This window comes from Phragmites australis, chromosome 10 (assembly GCF_958298935.1).
Source record: "Phragmites australis chromosome 10, lpPhrAust1.1, whole genome shotgun sequence".
Lineage (NCBI taxonomy): Eukaryota > Viridiplantae > Streptophyta > Magnoliopsida > Poales > Poaceae > Phragmites > Phragmites australis.
In genome coordinates this window covers 4,275,998-4,298,543 of record NC_084930.1, presented here as the reverse complement: position 1 = coordinate 4,298,543, position 22,546 = coordinate 4,275,998, and the positions used below count along the sequence as shown (strand labels likewise).

Sequence of the window (22,546 nt, the reverse complement as noted above, 5' to 3'; positions counted from 1 at the left end):
GCAGCATTTAATTTGTCAGATCCAGTGAAATGAATGTTTAATGGTGACGATATGATGAGATTGTCATTTATAAAAAAAAAAATGTCTCTTTCTAATGTGTCCATATGGTCCAGGTACATAAGAGTCATCCTATATGTATCAAACTTCTCTTCTAAATAATTGTTGGCTATACGACTGATCAAGATATGTTGACAAAATCAGGTGTAGCTTTTTGGCTTTCCTGGGAAGCTTAAAACTCTTCGTATTGAGAAGAGCCAAAACGGGTTATGGAAAGATTCTAGAAAAAAGATGTTTTTACACTCGCACACACGTTTATGTGTGCTTTGTTTGGTGCAATGGTTGTTTGTCTCGTGCATGCATACATGGCAACATTCAGAGCCGTTAAGACTATTAATTGTGTGATGGCACATCAAATATGCATATGAGATGCTTGCATTTGAAGAAAACTTGAACGACAAAATCAACCTACCTAAGGTGTAATCGGTGTCATGAAGTACATTGCATGTAGTAGCAGCAGTGTAGCACGTAGTCTCTCTTCTGCTTTACAAGTGTCAGTCTCGTCATTCATCAATATATATCACCGGCACTGTAAGCCATTGATCAAAACAATAAGGAGTTCCAAAGTGTAACGCGTCACTTATATCACCAGCCATCAATGGGTCTGGAAAAAAAAGATAGAGATGAGAAATCAGCATCATATATTGGCTAGCCACATTGACACCAATGTTCTTGGTCAATGATCTTGCATACAAAATTCAAAGAAACGTATATCGAATATTGGCACTTCATTATGTCATAAAAATTTAGAACAAGTACAATTAATTCTACTTTCCAAAACTTCAGACTTCATCTAAAAAAGCATGTGTTTACTAACAAAAACCAACTAGCAGATATATCTATGAATCTATCTAACAAAGGTTCCATTCTACATATTAGGGTGCTTTACCAAAATTAGAGGATAATAAAGTGATAGGAAAGACATTAAGGTGTTAAGGTCACAGCATGAGAAGAGTGGTTCCCAATATTCACCAAATTTAACCATGGTTGGTTAGCCAAGGTGGGCCCGTTGCACATGTACGAAAATTCGTGCATGCGTGTGTGCGTGGAGAAAGACACGAAAGAAAGAGAGAGATAGGAGAGAGACAGAGACAGAGATGCCAAAATAACACCGGACCGAAGCCCCTAACCATTTGGCGCCCTCCCCCCTCTTCTTTTTGTGAAGGCACCACGTTTTCCCTCCTCCTTAACTGCTTCTCGCCTTCCCTTCTTCTACTTGTCCCTTTCGTTCACTCTCTCATCCTTCCTCTCCATTACGCAGTGGTTGCACGCAGGCAAACTCCCACTCCCGGCAGCCCTCACCGGAAGGGAGTGCCGAGTTCGTCACCCCGTGTCTGACCCACCCGTGGGGAAGGCAGGAGCAGGAGAAAGATTGTTTCGGCGATGGATGTGGAGAGTGGTGTGCCAGTGCAGCCCAGGAGGAGGAGCTCATGGGTGAGTTTATTTGTTTCAGATTTCTTGGTTCCTTTGCTTTGAGTTTTTGTGTGTGTGATGTGTCAAGTTTAGCCGCTTTGATACATTTTCTTTTTGGGAGAAAGGAGTGTTTGATTTCTTCGACAAAGGAGTGAATCTCCCTGCTTGATTTCTGCCGTTACTGTGGAATTCTGAGGTGCAACTTGTTGGTTGGTTATTCGTGAGTTCAAGTTGTAGATTTTGTGCTCTTGGTCCAAGAATTTAAGATGAAGAAACCTTACAGGCTAAGCTTTCAGAATGCCGCCTCCTTCGTTCTGAATTTAGGTGATAGTTTGGTTTGGCTCCTTGTTATTTCCTTATCCTTGCGATCGTCGTTTGGATTTTGTGTTGGCTTAGATATAAGAGTCGTTGCGGTGTCTTTGACAGTACATCTTTGATATCCGCAGTCCATAGATGAAATGGCAAGTGCCAACAATTCTGTTGGATATCACTTTATTTTGCTCCTGGATCAACCCATTTTTGCAGTCGTATATTTCTTGCATGTATGTAGCTGCTTACGGTGCCCGTAGGTTTGTCACTTCACTTGCGTTTTTTTTTTTTTTTTTGGCACAACCAAACTTTATTTCGGAACTTACTGCAGACTGTTATGTTGCTTTGAATGCGTTGTTGCTTACTACCTGTCTATATTTTGTTTTTCTTTTTTTCGAAAGTGTATTTATATTTTGTCTTTCTACATTTAACATGTCGTATGTTTTGAATGGTAAAATACTGTGCACTTGCACCGTTTGTGTTGGTGCAGGGACTTCAGAAAGCAACGCTCTTGCTGGCATATCAGAGCTTCGGAGTTGTGTATGGTGATCTCTGCATTTCACCTGTCTATGTGTACAAGAACACCTTTTCTGGGAAGCTGCGTCTGCATGAGGAGGACGAGGAGATCCTTGGGGTGCTGTCTCTGGTCTTATGGAGCCTTACTCTCATACCCCTCCTGAAGTACATCATGCTTGTTCTTGGAGCAGATGACAATGGAGAAGGTACTCTAACAAGAGTCTGATTTTAGGCGCATTCTTCGTCAGATTATCGTTTTGATTAAACAGCCCTAGCTATAACAGAAAAGGGGATAAATGCATGTATTTGGATACTGACAAGCTGTCTCAATTTGTTGGAAATGTGCCATATGTACAGGTGGGACATTTGCATTGTACTCGTTAATGTGTAGGCGCTCCAGGATGGGGCTCCTGAACAACATCCATGCCGATCATGGCTCTCTACCAGCATACAACCAGGAGGAACTTCGAGAGGAGCCGAAGAGTAGTTTGGCCATAAAAGGTTACTTCGAGAAGCATTACTCGCTTCGTGTTGTGCTGCTGCTGTTTGTTCTGATGGGTACTAGTATGGTTATTGGGGATGGCGTCTTCACCCCAACAATGTCAGGTAATGAACATGGATTATGGATATTCTTTTTAGAAAAGGGGGTAAATATTGTATTCTTGTATTCACTGAAATGTTTTGCCCCGACCTACAGTTTTTATATGTTTTCTATTCTGAACCGTAAGCGTATTGCTTGATACATTTATGAACACCTTTTCTGTATGACTAGATTGTTTAGGCCCTATATTTGTGCTGTTTGGTTTAATAAATAATTGGTACTACAATCCTTCTTTTTGGGAGTTTTAATTATGCATCTTCATCTTTTATGATATAATAGATTGACACGTGTGACATGTGCATAGCAATGCAACTCATAAGGAGGTTGGATTGTCTAAGCTCATCAATCATCATATACTCCTGCGACTGACAGGATAGCATCTTTTTTTTTCCTGCAGTGCTATCAGCAGTTTCTGGCCTCAGAATTAAGTTTCCGGAACTACATGAAAGTAAGAGGCTGTTTATTGGCATTTCTCATATGGATTACTCTTCTCAGCAGCACATACTAGTCAATATTTTTTTCATCTTTATTGTTAATCTTTGCTTATTTGCACTACTAAATACAAATGATCGATTCCTTTTTGTGCATTTAATACAGATTACACAGTGCTTATTGCCTGCGTCGTTTTAGTTGGCCTTTTCGCATTGCAACACTACGGAACACACCGTGTTGGGTTCCTATTTGCTCCAATTTTGCTTGCCTGGCTCTGTTGCATTGGCGGCATTGGCATTTACAACATTTTCAAGTGGAACCTTAGTGTCGTCCGTGCTCTCTCCCCGTACTACATATACAACTTCTTCAGGAAGACCGGCAAGGATGGCTGGAGCTCACTTGGAGGGATTGTTCTTTGTATTACAGGTTCACATCTTCTACCTAAATTTGTTTTGACAAAGCACTTTCGTTAACTGTAAGTCTGTAATGGTTTCAGTTATAGCTGTACTTGGGCATTACTAAGGCTGGTAGATTTTCAGGTGCTGAAGCAATGTTTGCTGATCTTGGGCATTTCTCAAAGCTTTCACTAAGGGTAAATGTATCTTCTTGCTTTTTAATGATGATAGTTTAGCTTTACTTGCTGGATGCGTCAGTTTCCCAATGTTAATCGTGGCACACATCTTTACTGAAACCTTTTTGTTTCTTTGTCGTAGCAGCTTGGATTCACAATAGTTGTGTATCCTTGCTTAGTCCTGGCTTACATGGGTGAGGCTGCTTATCTATCAAAACATAGGGAGGACCTTCAAAGCAGCTTTTACAAAGCTCTCCCAGGTGAGGTGGCAATGTTTCTCCAGATTGACTGAAGTTTTCCACTGATCTTTGCATCATTCCTTTTCCAAATAAACATGAAGCATTTTACCATTATTTGACATTTTTAGTTACTTAACATTGCAGATATGATATATTAGTATAGTTTGTTCTTCGCATTTAGATAGTGTTTGGTTAAATCAATGCAATGCAATAGTAATGGCTATCATAATACATTGCAAATGTAAAAGGAATGGGTGAATATGAAATATGTATTGTTTAAGTATTCACTGTCTGAGAAAATCAATGCAGCAATTGGTTCAATGGCTGCATATTAATCGATCCATGAACAGAATAGATTGGAACAGCAGAAAATCAAAATGCGAGGAAACATTGCATAACAGATGAAATGGGAGAATCAAAACTTCACCCAAAATCATAAGAAACTGATCATATGAACACTCCGGGAAAACTTCGATTTGGAGATCGGCTCCTGGGTGGCATACGGGTTTGGGGTGGATGAACGCACGTAGAAACTCCTCTGGTGAAGAGGAGGAAAGGGATGAGCTCGAGGAAGCCTTCAAGAAGCTCAGAGAAGCCTATCCTGTCGATCTCCGGTCGTCGGGATCGTCCTCTCCCTTCTCTCCCTCGGTTTGTGTAAAGAGAGTGAGTGAGAGTAAGAAGGAAGTGAGAGAGACCAGTCGATGGCTTAAGTGGAAAGCCACTGTGCGCTGGCAGTCAGACCACACCAGGACAAATGCCAAAATAGCTCTGTACGTCTCTGACGGTTAGACCGGTAATGGTATGGTTGGACCGTCAGGAAGTGTCTTTTCTCAATTTCTTCCTAAGTGTCTAGGGTCTCCCTAACCATCTCTAAACTATTTCTACTTAAAATAAATTGTGAAAATGCGTATAAACTCAAGACACATTTTTAAAATGTTTTAAAATACTTCAAACATTATTTTAAGGCGTCATGATGATTATACATACTTAATTATGTAATTAACGCCTTAGGATGTGACAACTTTGAATCGGGATGATGAGTAAAGCTATTGGTGAGGCGCTTGGTGGTAAGATTGGGGAGTTCATGGATATGGAGATGGGTGAAGATGATATGGCAATAGAAAATTTTCTTCGGGTGAAAAATGTGACTTGATATTCGTAAACCATTAATGCAGGGTGTTACAATTTATTTTGGAGTGACAAAATAGGTATTATGGTATCCATTGGTGTGTGAATTTCTTCCATATTTTTGTTATGTGTGTGGCCTTATTGGCCATACAGACAAAGCCTATGCAAGAAAGCTTGTCAAAGGTGAGGTTCAGACATTTGGGAAATCTTTGCGATATATTCCCTTGCTAAAAAACGTGTTGATCATGATGTTGGGGATTCTTTCCAGAAGGGGAAAGTTTCAAATTTTATGGGTCTTTTGATAGATTGGGCAGAAGGGGGCCATGGGATTGTTGTGCCTTCTTAGCTGAAGAGTAACACATTTGATGCAAGAAGAATGATAAAGTCATAGCGGTTTTACAACCACCCTCATCTACGACAAATAATGAGAAGCAACAATCTCTTGCAATTAAGCAAAAGGAGTCTGACTTGAAGGAAGAGCATAAAGACATGCTGATGGGAGAAAGTGTCATCATGTTAGAGAAATATCTAAAAGGGAAAAGGATGGGTGAGGAGGTGAGTGATGGAGCCAACCTGATCGACAGCACAATACCATGCAACCCATGCACATCGATTCGATAGTGTAGAGGAGGTAGGTCGTAAGGAGGGAGGGAAGGGGAGTAAATGTTCTCTCTGACCTTTTAAAAGAATAACTCGTGTGGTTGGAAGTGAAGTTGATGAAGAAAAGGATGTTGATGTTGGGACTGGAGATAAGAAGAGGTGTCTTGGGCGAGAGATAATGATGGAGGAGGAGAACAAGAAGAAAGTAAAGGTGGATGGTACTATGGTCATGTCTTGTTTTAGCGTGAGGCTCTTAGGACAGCTCTGTGATGACCAATGAAGATTATTGCATGAAACTATCAGGAATTGGCACACCGCCTGGCAATTCAGGGGCTTCTATCATTACAGAAGTCCGAGAAGGCTGACATTTTTTTCTTGTCTAAAACAAAATTGGATGAGAGGCGAATGCAAAAGTTTAGGTGGATGTTGGGAGTTTTGAATATGATGGTGTGGGACTATGAAGGAAAAGGAGGGTTGTTGTGTTATGGAGGAGGGGGATTGTTGTGTCTCTTCAAAATTTGTTGAAGAACCATATCGATATGGATGTAAAGGAAAAGGATGGTTTTTGGTGGAGGTTCACTAGGATTTATGGTGATCCATATGTGGAATTGAAGCATAGGTCATGGATGTTATTGTAGGATTTGCATGGGCAAGCATTTGTCATGGTTGTGCGCAAGAGATTTTAATGCTTTATTTGCGCATGAGAAGGAAGGGGGTCACCCAAAACCTCAAGTATGCATGCATCGTTTCAAGGAAACTTTGTAATTTGGGAGAGTGAATTTGAGCAGGAGAGGCGTGGATATCAACACGAATTGTGTAGTCTGACAGCGCACCTTTGAGGACGAAGCTCATTTAATTTTTAAATGCAAGGGTGTAAAGGAAATTTGGCAACATTTCCAAATGGAGCATCATCAAACAGAATTGGCCAGTATTCATTCAGCTTGGGCTACAACATAATTTGTTATGTCAATGACTGAAGAATTGCAAGTTAAAATTATTATGCTCATCTGGATATGGTGGAATGAAAGGAACCGAGTTCGTGAAGGAGAGAGAAGGAAACAAGATGTTGATCTTGTGTATGTTGTAGAGTTGTTATCAACCGAGATTCCTAGAATGCATGAGAGAGAAAAGAAGACTATTGTCAAGACAATAAAAAGATGGAAAAAATAACTTTGGGATTTCAAAAGTCAATTGTTATGGCTCTTATTATCGAGTCAACCAAAATGGAGGATGGGGCTATGTTATTAGGGATAGTGATGGGGAGGTGCAAGGCGCTGGAAGAGGTTGACTTCGTTATCTTCACAATTCATTTCAAGCGGAGGTCATCTCGGCTATATAGGGTGTCCAAGCATCAATTGACATGGGAATTGGTAATGTCATCATTGAGACTAATGCTTTATTGTTACAACAGGTAGTGCACTCATCAGAGTATGATCGATCACATGCTAGTGTGCTTATTTGTGAGTTGAAAGATCTGATAACTTCAAATTTTAGAACTATGTGGCGGAGCTCTAACTCTGAGATCTATGCAGGATTTAGATTTTATAAGAGAATATAAAGTGATTTAAATATATATTTTTAGTTCAAAATAAGAATAAAATGTCTCAATCAAAGATCCTCAAACTGTCCATAGCTCTAGCTCTAAGAATTTCTAGAGATAGGGATGACCAGTTTCAAGAATTGAGCTCTGCTAAACAGGACCTTATTAGTGTTTGGATCTGATTCTCTACTAGATAATGTAATAGGTATAATTCCTCGCATGCCACTGATTAAAACTTAAATCCCTGATGTGCTATTAGGCCTCACATGTCAGTAACTAAGATGGCCCCACGCGTCATAGACACTCGATGACATATTAGGGATTTGAGAGTTTTATCGGTGGCATATAAGGAATTACCCCATTGTAATAAGGTGGCACATGCATTAGCGGCGTTAGGGTGTGTGTCCAATGGAGACTGAGCCATTGTTGGTTACTCTTCCAGTTTATATTCATGGTCTTGTTGCCATTGATTTAGCGACATTGTTTGGTTAATGGAATTCATATTCCATTTAAAAAAAAGCTACAACAAGAATAAATGTCTTTTTAAAAACAAAACAGTAACCTAGAGTGTAGGATGCATAAAATAAGATACAAATTGTTTCATATTTACCAGAATGACCTTCATAAAAATTAAAAATACATTTGATGTTGGGAGCTACGGTGCTTGTCAGTCTTTGGCATCTTCGTGGAAGAATGTGGACGGTGACTCGTTGTTAGTGAGTTGATAGTGGAATATTTTATTGTCAGAGCAACATTGGCTTTGACATCTTGGCTCAAGCTGGAGGTTGAGGATTGGAGCTAGCATAATTGTGGCTAATCAACAGCGACCTTGGGCTTCATTGAGTAGCCAAACATCTCCTCTTCTACAAGCCAGTTTGGAAATCAAAGTAAAAGTTGTGGGTAGTCTTCTATATTTGAAGTGCAATGCAAGTCGACCTGAGAGGACTTAATTGTTTCTGTTGTGGATACAAGTCCAAGCAAACAAGTGGGGGCACCGATGATCACACCCGAATGTAGATCCTCAGAGGTTAGACATGAATCACATTGAGTGAGAATTAATTGTACTAGGTGTCTAGCACCTGATGAAAAATTGGTCCTTATTACAGTTTCATATACATTTACTAGAGAAAGGACCGCCATGTTGACGACACCTATTCATGTGTTGGCAGATTGCTGTCATATCCAAATGTCATATCTCCAACGCTTTCATCTTGAAATCTTCCACTATGGAGGCTTCTAGAAGAGGAGTAAGCAAAGGTGAAGGATTGAGAAGACAGGGAAATCTAAGTATATGCTAACTAGGAGAAGAGGTGCTTAACTTTGTGAGGAAACATACTTTTTTGGAAAGTTAACGGAGTACCACGAGATACCTCTCCCCCAACTTTCAAAATCAATGCCGATATATGTATTGTGCTGCAACCGCCTGGAAACATTTATTTTTCTTTTCAACACTAACCCTGATGGTGCGAAGTTTTTGTATGCAAACTGCAAAGATCCTAGAAGCCTAATGCAATAAAATGTTGAAGTCCAATGATGAGAGAAAGAAATAAGTAGGCTTTTACTTTGGTAATTATAAAGAAGAAACCTGCATATACCAAATTATCAAGATAACAGACGATGTGGCTTCATCGCACTTCACATGACCAAATTCAGAGATCGGGTTGCTCCGTGCTCCAAATCTCCAATCGGGTGCTTGACTACTTACTAGCAGCGGAGCAGGCGAGCCTAGCAGATAACATCACGTGGGGCTGAGGTTATTCTGCGATGGATTTTGGCAGCAACTGAGCAACGAGATTGTCTAAGTCTCTTCGACTGCGGGGTGACACCGTGAACTGGAGGAGAAGTAGAAGCTTGACCGTTCGATGCGACCTGAAGGAGACGAGGAGTCGTGTCTCAGAACCACGACAGCGCGACGATATCGCTAGTGCCTAGCCCAAACAAGTGCTAACCTACTTCTTTTGGGCCAAAAGAATTTTGGCCAGCTAAAGGTCAAAACTCATACACAAATCACAAATGCACTGATTTGGTAGGGGCCTTGGGTTGGGGGCTAGGGCGGCCGCCCTGCTTGCCCTCCCCCCCCCCCCCCCTCCGGGTCGGCCCTAACTATATCTTGTGTTAAGTTTAAGAGTAAAGATGGCAACGGGTAAAATGTCGACGGGTAGAGGCTATGCCCACACCCGTACCCGAGAGCTTATATCTAAACCCGCACCCTGTACTGGTTACCCACTACAGGTAAGAAATGCTATCCACAGGTGCATCTGTATGCCTGCCAATAGCACGAGTTTGCAAGTAATTAGGGCGGATTTATATACCTAGTGATGACTTGAATCCACATGTAAAATGATTGGAGCAGGTTTACATGTTCATAGGCATGGGTATGTTTTTTTCTTACCCGTGACCTTCTGTCCATCGGGTTTAGGATAAAACTCACACCCATACCCATGGACAAAATTGAAACTCAAATTCGTATATGTCCGGTTTTTTACCCACAGATACGCGGATAACCTCCACCCGTTTCCATCTTTACTCAAGAGGGTCTGCTTCATCTAGGCATAATCCTAAGGTAGGATCAACTCAATCGCACTTAGAAGGATGCTTGAATATCCTGGTTGGAGTTGGCAATCGTCTCTCCTATGTTTCCATCGACGAGCACTCAGTCATCGAGGCGTATGACATACTTTTGTGCGGTACTTGTTACTCGGTTTCACATCTCGAAAGTCTTTTCATTTTATTTACAGCAAGCCTGATTTACTGTGCACAATATGACCATAGGTTTACCTTATATTGCTTTCTTCATGTAAATAGTACCTTCATTTTTCCTTCTAACTCTTGCATCTATTTATGTTCCCCTCCCTTTTCAGATAGTGTGTTTTGGCCGGTTTTGATCATTGCAACACTAGCCACAGTTGTTGGGAGCCAAGCGATCATCTCGGCTGCGTTTTCCATCATAAGCCAGTGCAGGGCTTTGGGGTGCTTCCCGCGGATAAAGGTTGTGCACACGTCAAGCCATGTCCACGGCCAGATCTACATACCGGAGGTGAACTGGGTTCTCATGCTTTTGTGCCTGGCTGTCACAGCCGGGTTCCGCGACACCGAAATGATCGGAAACGCCTATGGTATGAATTTGGGTAAAATCCACAAGTATAAAATCCATTTCACGTCCATGTTTCAGCTGAGATGCTTATGGTTTCCAGCTGCTTAGTTAACCCAATTTTCAGCTCATCATTGGTTGACTGAAAATACAACTCCATTTTCACTTACGTACTTTTGGTTTATCTCGACCGTTCATTCCTCTGTATAATATTTCTTTATCCGTTGATTTTTTCACCAACTTATAATTTTTTCTATCTACTACTTTAATATAAATCTCAACGTAAATAAATAATACCAATAAATCATATGTCTACGTGCACAGATAAAAATTTCTCTTTCATTGGTTGACGGGTCCAAGTTTAATTTCCCTTTTTCAGGCCTTGCTGTGATCTTGGTGATGTTTGCAACCACATGCCTGATGTTCCTCGTCATCACCACCGTGTGGAATAGGAATGTTCTATGGGCAGTGCTCTTCACCTTTGGCTTCGGATCCATCGAGCTCATGTACCTGTCGGCGTGCCTCGCCAAGGTCCCCCATGGCGGCTGGCTGCCTCTTCTGCTCTCGCTGGTCACCCTGCTGGCAATGTCGGCGTGGCACTACGGCACGAAGAAGAAGGAGGAATTCGAGCTGCAGAACAAGGTCTGCCTCGACCGGTTCCTCAGCTTGAGCTCCGGCATTGGCCTCGTGCGCGTCCCCGGCGTGGGCTTCGTCTACTCCAGCGCGGTCAACGGTGTGCCGCCGATGTTCGCCCACTTCGTCACCAACTTCCCGGCATTCCACCGGGTTCTCATCTTCGTGTCGCTCCAGACGCTAACGGTGCCCAAGGTCTCACCGAACGAGCGCTTCCTGGTCGGGCGGGTCGGCCCGCCGGCGAACCGGCTGTTCCGCTGCGTCGTGCGGTACGGCTACAAGGAAGGGAGATGGGACCACTTCAACTTCGAGAACGAGCTGCTGATGAAAGTCGTCGAGTTCCTTCAGCTGCAGGAGGACGCCGCCGAGCTGGATGACTCCGGCGAGCTGTCCGTCATCCCCGCGGCGCCGCACAGCCAGCTGCTGGTCGACGTGGACGCCGCTCCGATGGCGTCGTACAGCAGCTCGTCCGGCGAGATCGACGCCGGCGTCGTCGCCAGGAGGGTCCGCTTCGAGGAGCCGTGCACCGGCGAGGAGACGAAAAGCAGCGAAGTCAAAACGCTGCTGGAGGAGCGGGAGTCCGGCGTGTCGTACATGATCGGCCACACCTGCGTGCAAGCCCACGAGTCGTCGTCGGCAGTGAAGAAGTTCGCCGTAAACGTCGTCTACGGCTTCCTCCGGCGCAACTCGCGGAGGCCCGCGGTCGAGCTCGGCATCCCGCACACCTCCCTCGTCGAGGTGGGCATGACGTACAGGGTGTGACTGGCACCTTGCCGACGAGCGTGTATGGAAGAACAACCGAATCGCCGGGCACCTGGTAGTATCGTAGTAGAGGTGAACGGACTGGGATTCTCTGCCGTTACAAAGCAAAGTCAGTATTTTGAAAGTGTGTTACAGTAATTTGCAGTGAATTACTGTAGCACAGTACTGTGCGCAACCCTGTGACGAATGCATTGTAGCACGGATACTGTAGCACCACTGTGGCAATAAATATCGGGCATCCGTTCTCAATCCAACGGCTCATGTAAGTGCTAAAGTCACGGATACTTTATCACAGTGACAGTGCTCTGTAAAGTCAGAGGATCTTCGTCCGAGATGAACACTGAGCTACAAGAAATTAACAACTTCTTACCGCTGAGACTAGAGTATTAGAGACAGTGTTTGTGTTTTGGTGCTTTTGTTGATAGCTAAATTTCCTAACAGTGTTATTTTGATGTGGATCAACCAGATGTATGCAGCGTAGACTCTAGAAAATTTATGCTCCAAACAAAACGTGCGAAATTTTTCCAGCGAACTGTTTCCTGTGAAATTTATATTTTCCAAACATATCCTAAAGCATTAGGAAAACCATTTGGAGCACGGGGATTTTACTGGAAACAGTTCAAATCCTACGGGATTGGAGAAAACTGCTGCAATGGGAACAGGTCTTGGTAGTTGCGTTGCATTCCGTTTTCATGAACTTTTTTATATATTTTTTTAAATAGAAATTTGCAAATATTTACAACTTTTTATTTTAAAAAGCTAAAAAAAATTGACACGCGCATGCCGTAGTGTTTTGGATTCCTGGTTGTCCATTTACTTTTTGGGCTGGAAAGAAGAAGCCATGGAAATCTGATGGGCTGCAGTGATCTAACCTGGGCTGAAATGTCTATTGTTGCTGGGGATACAGAGGCCTAAGGAAGCACCGAGAGGGGCCATAAACTCCAAACTCCCTTGAAGGTCTCGCATGGCCCAACTCATCAACTCCCTATGGATCGACGCACAGGGGGGATTCTTCATCAAATGCGGTGCTACCTTTTTCTAAAAAAAAATACCGTCCTGCCTACAAAGTCGTGCTACATCTGCCTCAAACCAAAAAAAAAGACGTACAGCGTCAGAAAACTCCACTGTTCACTACCCATCACTTCTGTTCGGCTGTTCCCATCCTACCTGCAAAATCTCATTGCATCCATGACAAGGCTATCCCCAACAGTGCTGCCTCACACACTGTCACAGCAACTCAGCTCAGCTCGCCGGTTCCCGCAGCTGGAAATGCACCATCCGGGCATGCGGATGGATAGCACTGTGCATCTACATGCACAGCGCCATGGCGGATGAGAGGGCTTCAGCCCTCCTACCAGCTCAAATTCTATTAAAGATTAGAGGTATAGAAGGAGGAAAGAGGAGAAAGAGGTGGAGGAGAAAGAGGTAGAGGAGAAGAAAGAGAGAGCCCCTACACATCGGGTCGGCGTCCGCCACCGCCATGTGGTGGCAACGTGCCATGCGAACAGGAGCGGCTGATCGCTCGCAATTGTCCGCGGGCGGCATGGCGTGGCGCCTGCCCTTGCTTGCCGGTCCGGGCCTCGTTTGGGCAATCCGACACGCGTGCTGCGATGTGGCCTTCGCTCCCTGCACATGCATGCATGGCTTGAGAGTTTCAGGCGTGCATGCGAGCGACGCAGTCGAGGGGTCCTTATCAACCTCAGCAGCTCCCAGACAGCTTTCATTCATTCCAGCAGACAAAAGAAAATGAGACGGTCTATCTCCAGGTTCTTGCGAATTTCGTTGCATTTTTTGTGGTCTGCAGAATATCTACACCTGCACGCACATTTTCTTTATGCTGAATTTCTGAGAATAATAGTTCTCAGGGAGTTGGAGAGCTCAGGGCATGTGACAATGCATTCAATCCCCGGAGAGTTTGTTGACTTGCACAGCTGCACATGCTGCTGAATTAAAAGGAAAAATTAGCTGTTGTTACAACACGGCATGTGCTATATAGTACATCACAAAGAATTTATGAACACAGCTGCCGAGCTGCTTATAATATTTCCTGGCTCCATTTCTGTTTTCCGGTGTGATATCCTGACGCCCCTTTCACACACGTTCAAGCCTGGAAGAAAACACTTAGCCAGATCACCGTTGCAAAAAATTCAAATGTGCAGATGGGACAGCACATGCATGCATGTACGATGATCTATGTCATGCGTACTTGATCCCTCTAAACAATATGCACATGACGATCGATTTAGCTGGGTTTCTGACACAACGATTCCAACGAGAATGTGGTAATGCCTGCATCCGGGCGCTGGCACGGCGTGAGCACTCGAGTCCAAGCGTTCACATAGACATGTACGGAGCGGTCTCGCTTGACCTCCTCTAAAAAGACTGTAGAAATAGGTCATATTGTTAGGGAAAAAAAGTGGTAATGCCAGAATCAGTTGCTTTGAAGCACAAGTAAGCTGGTGCTCCAAATATCCCCTAAGGCGTCGTCGTCTCCGTGAGCTCAGGCACAGTGAGACGCAGGTGCCAGCCGCACTGGCCAAGATTTCTGCACATGGCGCTGCTCCCATCATTAGACGAAGTGTCTCCAGCCCACAAATTTTTCTTTTTGGTGGCATTGTTGCACCCTCAAATGTAGATTTCAGGGGTCAATTCCAGCTTTATTTAATGCTTTTTTGGCGTAATGGGGCAAAGGAGAAAGATTTGATAGCGAAATTCGACGGAAAAACAACTACTTTAGAATCAAAGCTGTGTTCGGTTGGAAAGTATTAGAGGCGTTTCGTGCTTTTTTTTCTTTAATAATTTCTCCATGCCCGTCGGTTTCTGAAGTCATACGAAACAACAAGGCACGGATAACACCAATTGGTAGTGAAATTCTTCGAGTCCTTTTCAGTTTTCATTGTCAGTATCTACTGCTTAGCTGGAAGGAAAATTTGTCAACTCGCCGCGTTCACTGCATCCACGCTACGACCCAGAAACATCGATCAAATTCAAGCACCACGTTTCGTTCTAAATTTTGGGCGTTAGTTCACGAGAGATGCAATTTTTTCCCCGACTGCGATTCTGAACTCTTGTGGCAGTGCAATGCATCGCAGGCTCACAATCATGGTCGCGCCGCAACCGGCGATCCGGAGCCACGACATGGTCACTGAGACCGAAAATTTCTATCGCTTAACCTTTACACAAATCAATTTAGGTAACTAACTGACCAAAATCTCATGTTAACTGTTGTAAAAAAATTCTAACAAAAATATGATTTATGTATATCATCTACTATCTCATAAAATTTGAGATTAAACATGTACGGGAAGAAAAAAGAAATCAATGATTCATATAGAGATACTACTCACATATGAAATTTCTCCTTTTTTCCCCTTATATAAGTTATTGTTTAAGCTCAAAATTTATGAGATGGTAAATGATAACATGATCTACACTAGCATATTTTGCCAAAAAATTTGTAATTTCTAACATAGTGTCTCAGTTGATTGGTTACACAGTAAAATATCTCAGCTACGACCCCGCCTGCCGGCTGCTGCTCTGCGTGCGGTACAACACAGCACAAAGCAAAGATGCCTGCCACTCCGGTGCTGGCTCAGCCTCTGCTTTCCCCTGCTCGGCGTCGCCATCCGCGGGCACCTGATTCTGCCGCGAGCTCGGCACGGCACCCATCCACCTGCCGGGTTCGCCGCCGCACGGCACGGGAGAAACGCACGCACCTGAACACGGGAACACGGCACCGCTCGGTGACTCGGTCGCACGCACGCACGCACGCGCGGCTCTTCCACGGAGACGGCGTCGAGGGAAAGCGAAGGCTGCAGCCTGCTGCGTAAGCAAGGACTGTTGTTTGAGCACGTGTGAGATCCTGGCCAAGATCGAAAATGGAACACAGAAGATTGCCAAAAATTGGTGGCATGGCAACGCTAAATCTTGAGGAGAAATACTGGCACTTCGCGCTGGCAATTTCCTCGGTCTCAGTCGTATGAGAATGAGATCAACCTTGCGGTTTACATGTATTGTTAAGATCTCAAAACCCCTAGGAAAAGAAAGGCAAGTACTACAACCGCCACTAGAGCCAGAGCTAGATCTAGACGAACACCCAAAACAAGGAAGAAAAAGAAAAGGAAAAAATTCTAATTGCCACCAAACAGCAGGTACTAAAACTGTTGAGCTGCAGGAGAAAATGCGGCGAAATCCCCGTACTACCCCCATCCACCAGAGTTAACCCTCCATATGCACATATGTCCCACGCAGGGGTAAATCAGTAAGAAGACCAGAACAGCGAGCAGCACAGCACTTTGGCGCTGCAGTTACCGTTTTACCAAGGGGGCAAATCTCAATTCTGCCCTCCGAAGCTAAAGCGGTGGATCCGTGAATGTTTCGGACGAGAACGGCAGGACGGGGAGAGCGGCGGCGGGGCATGGACGCCGGTGCCTAGTAGTAGCAGAGCGCCGCCTCATCGTCGGCGGCGGAGGAGGAGGCGAGCTGGAAGAGGAGGGCGCGGAAGTCGGACACGGGGCAGGGGATGCGGAGCGCGCCCGGGTGGCCGTAGCCGTACTCCTGGGCGGCGCGCCGGAGCAGCGCTGCGAAGGCCGGCCGGCCCAGGAGTTCGGCGCGCACGGCGTAGCGCTCCACGGGGCCGCCCTCCTCGCCGACGCAGACCGGCACGTGCCCCTCCGGCACGCGCGCGCCGCCGCAAAGTTGCCGGGCACCGAAGGAGTAAGAGGCCGAAGCAGCCGTCTTCGCCGCGGCGTCCGGCCGGAGCGGCTGGTACGTGCCGGCGGCGGCGACGCAGGCGTCTGCCGCGGCCACGCGGGAGAGCCGCCTGAGCAGGCGCTTCATGCTACTGGTCGGCGCCGGAGACTTCGAGAGGCTTGGGAATGTAGGTGTGGTGGCGGCGTCGGTGGGTTCTTGGTGAGAGCCGGAGGCTGAGGGTCACTTGAGAAGTTGAGAGGACGCACAGCACAGCGCAGCGCAGCACACAAAGGCGTCTGTACTGGGGTGGCTGGCCATCTGCTCCTTATATAATGGAGGAGGCGACGGAAGCTACTCCCTCCGTCCTAACTCCGAAAGTGTGAAAAGTAGTTTATGGATTATGGATAGTAAGAAATTGGATTGTAAAATTTGTATTATAAAAGTTGAATTGTGGGTTGTTATAATTTGGTGAAAGGTAGATTGCTGGATTGTTACAATCTGTGTGTTGGATTGTAACAATCTAGCTTTTCTAACCAGCTGTCTGTTTCAGCTTTTGAATTGTGATTAGAATTCAGCTTTTACAATCTAGTTGTTTGTTTCAGTTTTTAGATTTTGATCACAATTCAACTTTTATAATATGAAATAAACAGGGCCTTAGATATTAACATGCCCTCAAAATACAAATTTAATTATTTTATTAATATGTTAATAAAATATAGTAAAAATATATTATGGTGAAAATATTTTTAAAACAAATTTACTTAAGTTATTTTTAAATATCTAAATTAAAAAGGTAATTTGTAGCTAAAGTATAAAATAATTAACTATACATAACTCAAGACAACTACTATTTTGAACCGGAAGGAGTATTGAGTTGCTTGCGAGGGTCATTCTGCCTTTATTTTTCTCGTTTTGGCCTTTGCGAATTCTTTCCTCTGGAGACACTTCACCAAAATATTGCCAGGCTCCACTAAAATAAACAAACTGCCACGCTTTGGGGACATGCGACTTCACCAAACATTGACACATTTTGTTCAAAACTGAGACAAGGAAAGATTTATGAAAAGGTATGGTCGATTGCGGATGTCCATAAATCTTGTATGAAGTTTAACGGCTCGTACGTATAAACATGATAGAAAACACGTGTCACACAGAAATAAAGATCTACTTGTGAAATCTGATCTTACATAATTTACTTTCATCCTTTTCTCCTTAACTTGGCCAACGTGAAGAGCAATCAAGCCTAGGAGAGAATCTTCAAGGGGGCCAAGCCTCCCTAACCTCAGGTTTTATATGAGGAAGAAAAGTGGGGCTATGAGAGTAAGATATGAGCCTCTCCTGAGACGTGCGTATGCCACTAATTAGGTCGGTCATATGTGAGTTGTACGAAGTTTCTGTTGGATGTATAGCAAAATTCTAAATTAAGTTACCCTTCCTTCTGGGCAAACCTGTCCGTCGAAATAGGATCTTAAAACATTAAGGAATAAGGAATGCGTCTTTAGCGAGGCACTTTACATGGAGATGAGCGTATAAGCTTAGCAAAAATAATTAGTTGGATTGGCGCACCTACGCTGCGCCTATTTTTTATTAGACAGAGCATGATAAAAAAAACTAAAAAAAGTGAGTTCATCTATTTTATGCATCTCAATATTTATTTATAAATTTATAAATATTTAACACATTTATTTAATTATAAGAAAAATAATAGCACTTTCATGGATGTACATAATTTTAATATGTAGACGACAGCAATACGAACCTAACTAAATTTATTTCATTTTTTAGTTTTAGATATTTTTCTATGTAATTTAAATTATTTTAGCCGATTTCTTAATATAACTATTACTACTTTTGCTATTTTCTGAAATTTCATAAAATATATATATATACACATACGTATATGTATACTTATACATACATATAGGTATATATACATATGTATACATATGTGAAACTCATATGAAAAATATATACAGTAACTTACCCTAGGTTGCTCCAAATTTTATACGTTTAATATATGTAATAGATAATTAAGTAAGGGGGTGAAGGTACAAGTGCGTGTACTATTTGAGTACCCGGAAGGCACGTGGGACCATGGGGCAACAAGCCGGTGGGGTGGACCCGGCCGGCAGGGGCCTTAATGAGCACCCGGTTTAGCTCCGGTCGGACCCCGACCGATCGGACTTGGGCTCGGCCTGGGACCGCTTTTCCACCATCTGCCTGCGCGTGACCATGCCCGGCTCGGCTGCTTCCGTAGTCCGCTTGTACGGTTCCGTCCGCGAGGAGGTGAGAGAGAGAGGATTGGAAAGCGAGTGTCGCGGGACCCACCCACTGACCTGGCACATGCAGGAGAGAGACAAGAGGAGTAGGCTAGTAGCTGATCACTGAGCGCATTGTCTTTCTTTTTTAAGATTAAACATCAAGTCCGTACATGAATGAATATATTAAGCGGTGGTTTTTATATGGTGCCGTTTGACATGGTCAAGTTTGGAAAATTGCAATTTTAGTTGCTAGCTTATTTCAAAAATAAATATTGTCCACAGTCTGCAAAATGGCGATCACAAAAAATAGTGCCAAGTAATAGGGATGTAAGTTTATATTTTCTTTGTCATTGGACCAATCCAAAACTTAAAAAATGAATATGAGATTTATCCTCGTATAATTAAATTAAGGAAAAAATAAACTCAATGCTAACCCAGAATTACTCACAGAGTAACCACTTGCATCCCTACCAAGTATGCATGGACGTGTCTGTTTATCTTTTTACTGTTCAACCATTTTGCTCCCGGAAAGAGCTCAAAGTTCAAGTATTGAATATTTTGACGTCTCACAAAATTCAACAGAGGCAGTATACATTGGTCATCAAAATCAAAGCTATATCCACACTGAATGTTGACGAACCTAAGCATTGGGTTAAATTTCTGGATCGAGACTTTACATTGAAGAGTGTATAAAATATTCTGAATTACCGTGTCAATGTCTGGCTTGCAGAGTATCAGTGTATATCACACACTGATAATATGCGAAACATTTTCATGCGAGGAACAGCACGCTTGTAATTGATGGATCAACGTACGGCATTGTGCACAGTGCTAGGTGTGTGCCCAATTAGTCTAGCTAGCTTCGTACCAACGGCATTTTTTTAATAAAGTAAGTATAACTTTTGGTCTAAATAGCTGTATATCAGGATTTTTATTTTGATAGGTGAAGACATACACACGACTCTACACCAACGGCATATTCTGTTAAAAAATAATTCTCGTGATGCCTTGTGCACGAGGCTGATATGTCATCCATACAGGCACAATGGCAAATACCAAATGGCCGGCAAATAATCTCCACATTCCGAAGCCTCTCTATTCCTAATGACAGGTGCAGTAAAGCTATAGAAAAAAGTTGATTTTATTCTTCTTTTTATCCTCCTCTTCGCTTGTAAAAATAGAGAAGAAGCTTGGCAATCATTATTAGGGGTCTTCACCCCCTCCCGTCCTCCCTGAAGATCTGCCGTTGCCTATTCCAGAAACGGGGCGTAACGTAGCGTTAGGACTTTGGACATCTTACGATTCGAGCCCTTTCTTGCAAACTTGCCAAGCTGTGTCATTCGGGCTGCATGTCACGATTATATTGGACCTCAAGTCTGATCTCTCAAATTCCGATCCGGCGGCTGCCTAAACGTAGGACGAGTGCTTGAGTAGGTAGGGGAGTTGGTCAGTTGATTCGTCACACATCACGAATGGAAGAATCTGATATCTAGCTCGGGTCATTCCTTTGATATCTCCCGATCGATCACAACGCTGACACATCACATCTACGCCCCGTACAACACAAGGATCGTGCGACTATCGATGCGTGACACTTTGGAAGGTTTATGATACACAGTATAAGCTTATCAATGATGGACAATTGAAAATCATCGATCGTCCGGATAGTCCATACGTACCGCATATAGATCAGAAACGGGACGATTATATTGGACCCTCAAGTCAACATGCATGTCGGGTAAATGGCAGCGCACATATATGTTGACTCAGGGCAGCTCCAGGGTTGCCCAAAAAAAAAGTCGCTTAGAGAATCTTTTTTATGCTAGACTATTGCTATACACCGGAGAGGTTGGGTGCTAAAAAAAAAGTTTGGAAGAAGTGAGCATCGAGTGCTCTAAATAAACAAATCTTGTCTAGGACAGAGAAATGGGGATAGGGGAGAAACAAAGGAAGCACGAGGAAGATATGCATGAGAGAGGAACAACAATTAGCCAGGAAAATATTTTTTCTATTATTATTTAAATTATAGTGGATTTCACTTGGATTTGCCATATGCTGGAGTATTGTTTGCTAATCAGCATTTCACCTACGTGTCTCATCTTAGCACATTAGGTGTTGCTATACACCGTGGATGCTCTCATTTGGCAGCCGGTACGTTCGTGCGGCTGATCAATTTGCCTGGCTCCTCATGTCACGTTCGTTCGACGATCTATGTTAGGTTTGGATTGGACGGGAGAGGTGGGCGTACGTGCCATTGCCATTGGCGCTCGTTTTCATGCATGTGTCCAAGACGAGGAAAAGGGCCGCAATCGGCACATGGCATGCCGCGCGAAGTAGGAATCGATCGATAGATCGACAACGTCAAACAGCACGAAGTCTGGCGTTTTCACGCACACATGCAATGCTAGAATCTAGCATCCGATTCCACAACAGCGTTAGCATGGCAAGCCAAGGAGAACGGTGCTACTAGCTCCCACCTCAACAGTACGTGCAGACTCTAACAAGTTGTTGAGTGTTGACCTTGACCCTGCCTAACAAAGCCCGTGTCGCTGCCAGCATGCCCTTTACCTTTTTAACCCACCGTTGTTTCTGCAAAAGCCGATAAAGTAGCATAGCTACGTGAATTTTCACTGTGTCCTACAGAAATCGAATTGATTCTAGTAGAATTCTTACTATATGTTTCATTAGGACAATAATATACAGTGCGCAGAGCCACCAGGGTAGGGACGGGTCTCGAGCTCCTTATCCCAGACGCACTTAAAAACCCTATTCAATTTTTAGACTTAAAAGAGGAAGGAAAAAAAACACAACAGAAGAAGATAAAAAACGTTTTCATGATCTAGATCTGCCACTAATAAAGATCACTTCTATAGTTAGAGGTAACTAAGTATTGAAACTACCGATGAAGAAAATAAACGGTATACATCCATTTAGATGTACCGTAAAAATCTTTAATATATATATTACCATGGTGAAAGTTACTCGAGACTAATGCCGGAAATGGTGTGCTTCGAATAGTCAAAAAATACTGTATCGTGACAAGCCACCTCCTCTTTGGCAGCGTGCGCGCCCGTGTCCGTACAGATGCCGATCGAGCTCGGTGGTGCCTGCTGCCTGCCTCGTCATGCTCGACGATCAGCTCCACTGGTGAAGTGGTGAGCGTGTTTAATCTTTAATAATGCACGCACCTACGTGCGCTCCTACCCGCCTCTTTTGTCCCCACTCCCCAGGTCACGGCGGGCCCCACCCCGCAGACGGTGGTCCGGTGGGCCCTCCTCCCGACTTCCTCTCCCGTCGCTCCACGCCGACGGAGTCACGGACTCCAACGCCAGTGCCATTGACTCGGACCACAGGTTTTGGCTTGTGCTTACTGTGAAATCATTTCGCAGATGAACAGCACCCTAATGCTCGAGAAAATGTAGAAGTGTGGTGTAATATAGCGGCGGATTTTAGGGGGCGGGACGCGGGAGCCGGGAGGGGTTCGAGCCTCCCTAGAGTCTCCCTCTATTTTTAGATGCTAAACGACTTTTTGTTCTGTCTAATATAAAGTGTTTGTGATGACTCTTTTAATAATAGATGATTCTGTCACCATCTATTAAGGAATAATAAAGAGAGGAGGGATAAGAGGAGAAATAAAATCAACCTTTATGTGATTTTTCTGTGTCTCACTGGTGTAACCTGTGTTAGAGTAACTCAAACTT

At 43.8% G+C, this 22,546-nt stretch overlaps 2 protein-coding genes across 2 annotated transcripts; one reads left to right on the top strand and one right to left on the bottom strand.

Annotated features, from left to right (window-relative positions):
* Positions 1–1,208: 1,208 nt before the first annotated feature.
* Positions 1,209–11,964, top strand: LOC133931189 (probable potassium transporter 13). The gene is made up of 9 exons (XM_062378020.1): positions 1,209–1,491; positions 2,270–2,501; positions 2,653–2,901; positions 3,294–3,344; positions 3,494–3,754; positions 3,868–3,920; positions 4,045–4,159; positions 10,268–10,522; positions 10,877–11,964. Exons 1-9 carry the CDS (start codon positions 1,441–1,443, stop codon positions 11,890–11,892), a joined length of 2,283 nt encoding a protein of 760 aa, XP_062234004.1. The 5' UTR covers positions 1,209–1,440; the 3' UTR covers positions 11,893–11,964.
* Positions 11,965–15,785: 3,821 nt separating this feature from the next.
* LOC133930314 (auxin-responsive protein SAUR71-like) lies at positions 15,786–16,897 on the bottom strand. The gene has a single exon (XM_062376946.1). The coding sequence runs from the start codon at positions 16,729–16,731 to the stop codon at positions 16,324–16,326; it is 408 nt and encodes a 135-aa protein (XP_062232930.1). The 5' UTR covers positions 16,732–16,897; the 3' UTR covers positions 15,786–16,323.
* Positions 16,898–22,546: the final 5,649 nt, after the last annotated feature.

Coding starts and splice junctions, on each gene's coding strand:
- LOC133931189 (XM_062378020.1), top strand. CDS start 1,441: ATGGATGTGGAGAGTGGTGTGCCAGTGCAGCCCAGGAGGAGGAGCTCA. Junction 1,492..2,269: donor CCAGGAGGAGGAGCTCATGG/GTGAGTTTATTT, acceptor GTGTTGGTGCAG/GGACTTCAGAAAGCAACGCT. Junction 2,502..2,652: donor AGCAGATGACAATGGAGAAG/GTACTCTAACAA, acceptor CCATATGTACAG/GTGGGACATTTGCATTGTAC.
- LOC133930314 (XM_062376946.1), bottom strand. CDS start 16,731: ATGAAGCGCCTGCTCAGGCGGCTCTCCCGCGTGGCCGCGGCAGACGCC.